The following is a 10,174-nucleotide window of genomic DNA, read 5'->3' as shown; positions in this document are numbered from 1 at the left end:
GTAGAGAATTTAGTATTCTACAATATTGATAATAAATACAAATAGCAAAAAACTCATAGGAAATGAGATATTTCCAAAAAAAGCGCAAAAAACCGATTTTTGTGACCTTTGACCTTAAAATTTAATAGTTGCTTACACCCTACCATATGTAGGTTTTGAGACAACTTTTAGGGTGTCAATATACAAGTATTTACAGACTTACAGCTGGGTATCTCGAATTCCGAGATTCTTACCTAATTTAAGCTTAAATGACTGGACTATAACGAAATTCTCCATTATCCGAATTTTGCGGATATATGTTGTCGACTCAAAATTGATATTTTTTTATGCTTTGTTATTCATATAAGGTTTCGATCCAGTCTACCGTACCCCTTGACGAAATTATTAATATAGAAGCCTAAATTAATCTTAAATTGCACAAAAAAGTAAGTAATGCGTGTATTAAACCCATTAAAGTAAAAAAATAATATTGTCCAGCTAGCTTGTGTTACTCGAATCACTGTGCGTCGCGAGTGTCGCGCGCGTTGTGTTTTTAATAATAATTGTATTGCATGCACTGTCCGCTGTAGTTTTAAAAACATGCCACGAGTGTATTGCGTAGTAGTCCAGTCAATTTAGTAAGTTCACCTCGGAATTCGAGATACCCAGCTGTAAGTCTGTAAATACGTGTATATTGACTTTTAGGGTGTCAATTGACACCCTAAAAGTTGTCTCAAAACCACAGTAGATAAATCAAACAGTACGGAAGCTTCATACAAACGCTCGAAATCAGACTCACGCACACAGACGCACGCTTTACACGAGCTCTAAGCGAACCTCGCAGTCCATCCGTCGCGGGTGTCGCGCGCGTTGTGTTTTTAATAATAATTTTATTGCATGCGCTGTCCGCTGTATTTTTGCCACGAGTGTATTGCGTAGTATACGGCTACTTTAACTCGGCATCTTCAAAACCAGAACTTTCATTTTTTAAACTTCCTAATAATTCTGAATGGTAAAAATGATTAAATATTACTTTTTAAATAAAATGCTTACATCTGATTTTGTAATAGTTATTTTTAAATTACGTAATTACGCTTCTTAACAATTTGTGTGTTCTATTTGTTATACTTAGTAATTTGCTCAGCGCGCTTTTGTACTAAGTGATGAATTGTACCTAATTTAATATTTTTTAATTACTTAGTCAAATAATTTATTAAATTACGTATTTGATAATGAAATAACCTAAATAAACGTTTTAAGAAATAAGTAAGTAAGAACCTTATTAAATATATAAAGATTAAGAGTGACAACCCTAACACTCAGTTGAAGTGTAGGTATTTAACTCGACAAAAGGGCTTAGTTTCCGTACTGCTTTAGCTCATATATTTACTGTGCGGACGCCTTGACACCTTAAGGGCCTAAATTGTTTGTCGATTACTGAAACGAACGAACGCATTCTGAGCAGTAGTCATAGTAGGTTAGGTTCCTATACTATCCTAAGAATTATTGATTACCTACATGGCCAACATACCTTTCAGCATCTTTGGGAAGCGAAAAAAAAAGATAAATCCGGTAGATTTCTTTTCGAATTTAAACACCCGAACGCCGCACAATATTTCTTTCTCTGTATGTCCATTTTTAAATAATACTTCGATCATAGAATTATAATCATACTACAACGCACGCCAGCGTCCTGACGGGCGCGCGCGTGACACTCGACTGATATAATACCCGCCGGCGGGGCGCTTCGCTGTAGGTAATTATCGGATGTACCGCGCGGAGTGAGCCAGGCCTGCCGTAACATATATACTGTGTTAGTATCGACAAAATCCCTTCACTGTCTGTTGTGTCTAACTAACTTGATTCGATGCTGGGCATAATCTCAATCGTTGCATTTTCTGATTCGCTTGCAAATCCCTCTGGGTGGTCTTGAGTCTAGACTGGACGTGGCAATTAATCTTTGGTGCATTGTTATTGATAGAGATGTTACGGTTAATGTGATTGAAAATTATTAATAATAACCGGTTATTATGAATAATTACCGACAGACACATTTAACAGTGATTATTTAATAATTCAACCTTAGTACTAACAAATTTCATAAAAGATAACATAATCTTGTGTACGTGCTCGTGTACCTACAGCCAAACTTTTGAACGTTTTGATATCATATAATATAATTTGGCATAATGAGTTTGGAATGTTTCTTGCATAATATTACTTTTCCATGATGCCTATAACATAATGTTTTGATTTAAAGTGAAAAATAGGTTAAGGTGCGGCGGCTTAGGGGGTGGCCCTTGGGGCCACCCCCTAAGCCGCCTATTTAGTTTTATACACACATAAATGACTTCATATTAATCACATTATTTACCAAATCATGCGGTAATTATTCATAATAAACGGCGATTATTCATAATTTTCACATTTATCACTTTGACCGTAACAGAGACATTGAGGTATTTCAAGTAAGTAAGTAAGTATAGGTACCTACATAATGATATTTACTTGTCCCAAACGAAAAAAAAACATAGTACATTGGTATTAAAATTTAATGGAGTCCGACGACCTCCAATAATTAATCATTCTAGTTTTTTTAGATGTTAACGTTCTAGTGATAGTTTTCTTTTCGCTTGGGAAAAATATTATTTAGCCTTCGCTGGTTGGGTTTGTATTGTCAAGATTAGAAGCTATAGCACAGAATAATAATAAGTACTACGTACAGAAGTTTTACTTCGCGAAAGTATTTAAAAAAATGTATGCTCAATGTCATTAACAATATGGTGTAATTTAGCTTGTCTCAAGAGTCAAGCAAGTTTGTCAGAAGTTTTGTTGACAAACGTCAGTGATCGGTACTGCGCCGAAGCTATAGGGCTGACTTCGGTAAAATGATGTGACGTGAGGTGCCAATCTGCAGAAAATGGCGGAGGAAATACATGATTTAGCATGAATTATCATGAATAATATTAACTACTTATTTACCTCTCAGTGTCTTATAATCAAGTCTTGCTCACTATCATGAAAATTTACAATAACAATCAGCAAGAAAAACTTCAAGGGTACTGGCTAGGCTAACCAATTCATGGAATTCTGTTTGTATTTGAAATTATAAATAGCTATTGTAAAACAAAAGTTTTCCAAATAAAGATTTTGTAAATAATGGTTGAATTATTTTGAAATTACACTGCAATAATGAATTTATTGCCTGCGTCCAGCGCCTTTCTGCTACCATTATGATGTCGTCGGTCCACCTTGTGGGTGGACGTCCCACGCTGCGTATTCCGGTACCCGGCCTCCACCCCAGAACCTTGCTGCCCCATCGGGCAACATGGAAAGCATTGGGGGAGGCCTAAGTTCAGCAGTGGACGTCCTATGGCTGAGATGATGATGAATTTATTATAATGGAATAAATTGTACAAGATTATCATCCTGTCACATTAAAGCCCTTAAAAAAGACCACATAGAGGAATTAGATTGATAGTAATGTGGAATGTATGTATGGTATCACCATCAAGTTATAAAATTAGTAAAATTCATTTATTCTCATTGTTATTATAGCAAGTTTGATTACACATCCCACCCAATGCTAATTTCTGACAATGACCTTGCCACTGTTTGATGTAGACACAAGAAGCTCGGTCACCACATTCCGCCCCATTTTAACTAGAACTCAATCTCCACCTAGAAGTAAAAGTATCACAAAGGTGCTAGATTCCTTTCTTTGAATTTTACTAGCCTCAAATTAGTCGTAAAATGTAATTTACCATTATAAATGATAAATAAATAGAGTTAAAGTAGCTTGCAAAAAAGTTAATCTCCTATCGTCTTGCTATCGTGGGCAAGGATCGAGGACGATAAAAACACCACATCCTATCCTATCGTGATGTCAAAATATGATATAGTTAGCGCTTCATGTTAGGGCTTGCCAGGTTTATCACAAAAAAAAAAAAATCTATCACTATCACATTTTGACAGATGACATGATAATTTTCGGGGTGCCCCATGTTAGCGCCGGTAGATAAAACGATATAGTGACGTCAAAATCGATATAACGCCGCGATAGCAATTTATCACGGCGCGCATCTTAGCCCTGCAGGCCTGGCTATAGCTACAGTCTACTATACAGGAGTTGCAGCGGTGGAAAAGCGGTTGAATGCAAATATGAAAAGAAATTAAAATAGTCGTGGCAGTTATGGTGAACTAATTAAAATCAAGCCTGTAGCTGCCTAACTCGAAGTAATTATGAATAATTGTTAAGTATAATAAAATTATAATGTATATTTCAGATGCAATGTATTTATTTAAATGTACCTAAATACATAATGTTATAAAGTTCAACAACTACATTTGCAATGGCTTGCCGGTCATATATTTAAAGGTAGGTGGTACGTTTTCAAAGACAATTCCAGTTTCTTTTCCGAAATCTTCGTGTGTCATCTCGTAGGCCGTCTCCCATCCATCACGGGCTGCTGCTTTCTGAGAGCCTGTAGCCGTCATCCAGGCTCCAGTGAGAGGTATTCCAATATCATGACATATTTGGCGCCTGAAAAATTAAGTCTCGATTTAAATAGGTAATGTGAATTGCGAATAAGATTACAAAAGGTGTGTAATGAACGATTACACGAGAACTTTTGATGATTAATTAATGGTTAATTATTGTTTTTATGAAGAAAGTACCAGTTTATTTTTTTTTTCAATGAGAGATAAAAGCTTCTAGACCCGGCTCTACCTGTACAGAGTTAAAACAAAAATGGAGATACGATACGTACTTTTGAATTTACATGTTACCAAATTACCTGATTTATTAAAAATTACCTGACATTGAAGAACATTTGAGCAAGTCCAAGACCTCTATATTTTGGATTTACTACAACTCCTCTGGCATTAAGAAAAATGTCGAGCTTATGATCCTTCAAAGCGTTGTATCTAGAGATAAGTTTACTTATTATTGCAAAACAAACTCCCACCTCTTTAGTTTTTGTCTGTAAGAAAAAAAAGGAGAGGATTCGACCCTTACCCTGCCTATGGTCATAGGCCAATGACAGGTCGCGCGGACTGTCATTGGCCTACGATCGCGCCGGCGATGGCGATCTGCACGCGTTGGTGTGGTTGAAGCTTTAAAAGATTTTTCGTTGGGTACATATATCCAGCTGATAGTTTTGTCAGCTTTTATTTGGTTTGTAGAATCAGTCGACGATACCAAATCGGTGTAATGAGCGTACTCCATACGTGTTCATTGATTGACATTGATAGCCGAACTATCGGCCGACAAAAATTCTTAGACTAGGCGCAGACTACCGATTTTTAGTCGGCCGATAGTTCAGGTATTTATCTGTCTTATTCTAAAGTTTTATAAGCATTATCACTAGTCAATGTCTACCACTAGTCAAAATCCTCTGTTAAATTCACGGAGATAAGTTGTCAAAGTTTGCGAACATAATGATAAAAAAAAATTTAAATCCTTCAGATAGGAGTTATAATGCAGTAAAAACCATAGGCTAAGGGCTGATTTTTTAATCGTTGGATAACTAAGTTTGGCACATTGACAGTTTCAGTATGGGAAGTATGTCAAAATGACAAGTTTATTCTTCAGTCAAAAGATATTTGACGATTGAAAAATCGGCCCTAATTCTTGTAATTAGGATTGAAAAGTTTCTAACCGTAAAATTCAAATTTGTTTCAGGGTCGTCTTTCTTGTCGACTATTGTTATAGAGGCTCCTATAATTTCTCCAACAACTTCAGGATCTTCATCTAAACAACATATTGTTAAGTTGTGCGGACTTTTAGCAACGTCATTGATCATTCTTGTGACGAATTCTCTCAATTCCGCCAGAGCCTCCTCATTTTTAAATATACCTGAAATTGATAAAATCTATCATTTTAAATTCGTAGTGACGGAAAAAAATATAAACAAGATTGATGAAAATTTTAATAGTCTGATGGGAAACTTTTAAAATTAATCATATTAAGAGGTTAAGAGAAAACTGTATTGCATTTTTGCTAAAAAGGTTAACGCTAAATATTTTTGTGTGGTTGAAAAGTTTTTATCTCAAGAAAAAAACAATTTTTAATTCAAATTATTATAATTTACTAGTTTCCATTCTTTCTTTGGATTAAACATTACCAACATTTTTCTTTTTAATATGCATGAAGTTTTCTCTATCTGTCTCGAAGATGGGGTCTCCGCAGTTTTATAAATGGTTTCACGGGTTTTTTCACAGTGAGAAAATAATTTTAATAATTTCGCCGCTCAATTTTAGATGTTTTCTTAATAAATAAAGAAAATTAAAAACATTTTACCTGCTGCTTTATAACACGTCTCTTCCGGAGCGAAATATTTCATGTAGACATCGATAAGATCGTCCAAACGATCACTCGGTATGTCCTGAATACGTAGTTTTAATTCACCATCTTTGCTTTTCACTGTGAATTTTCGCCAAATTCGCGGTGTTTGTGACATTTTAGCGACAAGTCAATACGTGCACTCCCGTTCACTGTTGATGATGAACTGTGAATCGTGGCTGACAAGAAATTTATTTTACAGCAGATTTTATTACATTTTTGTTGTAAAATTGCCTGTATTACAATGAAATAAGACATTATTTTGTTTAGCTTAATGTGCTGTCGTCAGTACTATCAAGGTTTATCAGTCCGCTGGTGTAATATTGAGATTTAATGATAATGATAATGGTAACGATAATAGTTTATTTGCATAAGATTATGAAACTATACTGGTCATCACAAAATTCGGCCCACCTACGTTTTACAGGAAACCTCGTTTCTACTGACCCAATCATGGTGCCTTAACAATATTGCTGTTATTTGATAGCCCAATAAATATGCATTAACATAACATAAAGAAAACACATTTAATTTCTTAATAAACGATTAACATTATACAATAAATGTGACTTGAAAAAAGACCTAACTTTGGGCTCACCTCTGGGATCAATTAGACCAATTTTTATGGTTATGAAACCAAATAATGATCTCACGTGTCCTCTTTAATAGATGAATAGCGATTAATCCCAACTTAACAGTATTAAAACCATAAAAGTGGGCTCAAGCGTAACTACCTATTTTTTGAAGAAGTGCCTCTGGATCCTTCTAAAGACACATTTTTGGGTTAAAAACCTTTCCTTTAATGAAATGAACTTTAGAACTAGGCTTTCAAATGGTGCCAACATTTGTGGCAAGTGGAAATGCATACGTTTGAAAGTGCTTGTCGCAGGAGGGTCGATTTTTTTGATGACCAGTGTATGTAACATATTTGTTGACATTGAATAAAATAGTGAGCAGGTATTTTTCATAAGCCTAACTTTTACGGTATATTCATCAGACTGTAATTCTACTTACGTTATGCCATAAAAGTTGATTATACACAATATTTGGGCAATAATTAGAAGTTTTGCCATTAGGTGAGCCGTCTGCTCGTTTGCCTCCTGTCCCATAAAAAATAAGTTGTTTTCTTATCAGCCAGAAACTCCTTCAAAAGACAATCATTTTAGGGCAGCTGCCAAAGTCACGATTACCCAAACTTCATGATGCACCAACATTCTTACCTATGTTGGGAGCATGCGCTGACAATCTTTCAGCTTTTATATTATAGTGTAAGTCTAGTTCACTAGCTCTTAGTCTAATAACTTAATCATCGACATATCATACTTCGATTCCTCTTCGCTACTGCTAACTTGATTAAATGGTAATATTTAGGAGGTAAATCGTAGGGCTACATACTAAAATAAAAGCTCTGCATAGTTACTTACTGCAAATAAAGAAAATCCAATCAGACGATGGGCCCTCAGTTCTCAAGTGCTCAAAATTTACTTTAATGCTACAAATTGGAAATTAAGACTAAGTTTCTTTGGTAAGGTTTAAATTTTCGCAGAAGTTGCCACAATGCTACCCTGAGAGTACAGGGTTTATAATAATCCACTAGTACAGAATAAAAACTCTAGTAAAGTGAGCTTAAATCCGACTAGATCGATAATGGCTTGGCGATCATAAATTTACAGGAAGGTGGTACATCTTCAAACACGACTCCAGCATCTTTCCCGAATTCTTCGTATTATAATCTTGAAGACTGTTTCCCATCCATCACGGGCCGCTGCCTTCTGAGAGCCTGCTGACGTCATCCAGGCTCCAGTGAGAGGTATTCCAAGGTTATGGCATATCTGGCGCCTGAAAAATTAAGAGTTGAATCACATGATGGTCAGAATAACGTAATTATGAATCGGATTATAGAAGGCGTTCATGTGAGACCTTTTGAAGTAATTTCCATACGATTATATTATTTACGATAATTATGGTTTACTTGTAAGTAGGTATATGGTATAGTATCGAAGTTCAATGTTGATTAGAACTGAAAAAAGCTTTCAGTAAAATTTATGAGAGAGAACCAAAATCAGTAATTAATACAATAGGTACTCGTAGAAACGCGAGCGCCTCTGTGTCAAAACACGTGAATGAATTTTTACGAATTTTTTTGTTTCATTTACAAAATTACCTAGTCAAAGAACCTAGTATGAAAATTACTAGTTTTTGAGCCTATTTTTTGTAAATTTCTTAAAAAGTAAAGAAATCTAATTGGTGTTTGTAAGCATTACCTGACATTGAAGAACATTTGAGCAATTCCAAGACCTCTATATTTTGGATTTATTACAACTCCTCTGTCATCAAGGAAACTGTCGAGATTCAGATCCTTCATCACGTCGTATTTTGAAAAAAGTATATTATCTATTATTGCAAACATAGCTGCCACCTCCTTAGTTTTTGTCTGTAAGAAAAAAAATGTAGAGGATTCGACTCATAAAGATTTTTTCACATGGATTGAGTTAGACTCTGCAGACCACAGACGTCCCTCGTTCAGTCGGCTGGTAGTTTGACCAGCCTATAATTTTCATGAGGAATTAAACGTCCCAAATCGATGTAATTTCATGTTCATACACTGATTAACTCCCGGACAAACTAACGCCGAACAAAAAAAAAAATAGTCTACGAGGAGTCTTAGAGAGCTAATATAATATTTCCATGCATTTATGTATAGTTTGAGAAACATATTTTTATATTGTGTAAGTAACATTTCTAAAAACACACAATATCTTATCTGTTTTATCAGCATTATCACTATTCAATGTCCACGGAAAATCTTCTGTCATTTCGTAGAGATAATTTTGTAAAAAGTTTACAATCACAATAGAATCTTCAATCCTTCAGACAACAAGTAGGTATAATGTAATGGATAAAATATGATAAAATACGCATATTGTCGCGAACAATATTTTGGCCCCTGCTCAGAATGGATGTAAGGTTGGGTCTCGTGGTACTAAAGAGCTCCTCCTCATAGACATGACCATTAGCCAACAAGTTCGGCGGAGCAGGAAGGCTCTCTCTGCTGCCTGGATTGACTATAAGAAGGCTTATGATTCGGTGCCTCATTCATGGCTGGAGAGGATCTTAGAGTTGTATAAGGTTGATACAACTCTGAGATCCTTTTTAAGCTCTTGCATGGGGCAGTGGACTACAGTCCTTCGGCAGCCAGGTGGTGGTGAGAGGTCTCCTGATCCATTGAACTTCATAAGGATTGAGCGTGGCATTTTCCAGGGTGACAGTTTGAGTCCTTTATGGTTCTGCCTAGCACTGAATCCTCTTAGCACTTTGTTAAAGGATTCAGGGCTTGGATATCAGCTTTGTAGAGCGGGTGAGGTTATTAGTCACCTGCTGTAGATGGATGATCTCAAGTTATTCGCACCAAAGCGCCAAGACCTGGTGAAGTTGCTAAAAACCACACAGGTATTTAGCAACGCCATCAGGATGGAGTTTGGTGTAAACAAGTGTGCGGTCTTACATGTGGAACGGGGGAGAGTTGTGAATTCTCCGAATTTACAACTCTCTGAGACAATGACACTCAAATCTCTCTCCGAAACTGAGACCTATAAGTATCTTGGTATGTCAGAATCGTTAAGTATATCGGTAGAAGACATCAAAAAATCGGTGAAAGAACACTTTTGTAGTCGACTGACAAAAGGTCTTAATAGTCTTTTGTCTGGCGGCAACAAAGTAAGAGCTTTCAACGGTTGGGTGATGCCTCTATTGATATACTCCTTCGGCATACTAAGTTGACTACTGAACTTGACGCCCTGGATAGGAAGGTACGTCAGCAGCTCACACAACATCGCATGTTACATCCGCGTT

At 36.0% G+C, this 10,174-nt stretch overlaps 2 protein-coding genes across 2 annotated transcripts; both read right to left on the bottom strand.

Moving 5' to 3' along the window:
- Nucleotides 1-4,255: 4,255 nt before the first annotated feature.
- LOC114364427 (uncharacterized) lies at nt 4,256-6,512 on the bottom strand. The gene is made up of 4 exons (XM_028320595.1): nt 6,281-6,512; nt 5,640-5,836; nt 4,795-4,961; nt 4,256-4,522 (listed from the first exon to the last, which is right to left on the bottom strand). The coding sequence occupies exons 1-4, from the start codon at nt 6,438-6,440 to the stop codon at nt 4,321-4,323; spliced, it is 726 nt and encodes a 241-aa protein (XP_028176396.1). The 5' UTR covers nt 6,441-6,512; the 3' UTR covers nt 4,256-4,320.
- Nucleotides 6,513-7,186: 674 nt separating this feature from the next.
- Nucleotides 7,187-8,826, bottom strand: LOC114364429 (uncharacterized). The gene is made up of 2 exons (XM_028320597.1): nt 8,587-8,826; nt 7,187-8,161 (listed from the first exon to the last, which is right to left on the bottom strand). Exons 1-2 carry the CDS (start codon nt 8,730-8,732, stop codon nt 8,011-8,013), a joined length of 297 nt encoding a protein of 98 aa, XP_028176398.1. The 5' UTR covers nt 8,733-8,826; the 3' UTR covers nt 7,187-8,010.
- Between the last annotated feature and the right edge of the window lie 1,348 nt (nt 8,827-10,174).

Source organism: Ostrinia furnacalis, unplaced genomic scaffold (genome assembly GCF_004193835.3).
Source record: "Ostrinia furnacalis isolate ACB-3 unplaced genomic scaffold, ASM419383v2 OfSCF7406, whole genome shotgun sequence".
NCBI classification, from domain to species: domain Eukaryota; kingdom Metazoa; phylum Arthropoda; class Insecta; order Lepidoptera; family Crambidae; genus Ostrinia; species Ostrinia furnacalis.
The sequence above is the reverse complement of the archived record's forward strand: the minus strand, read 5'-3'. Positions and strand labels throughout refer to the sequence as shown.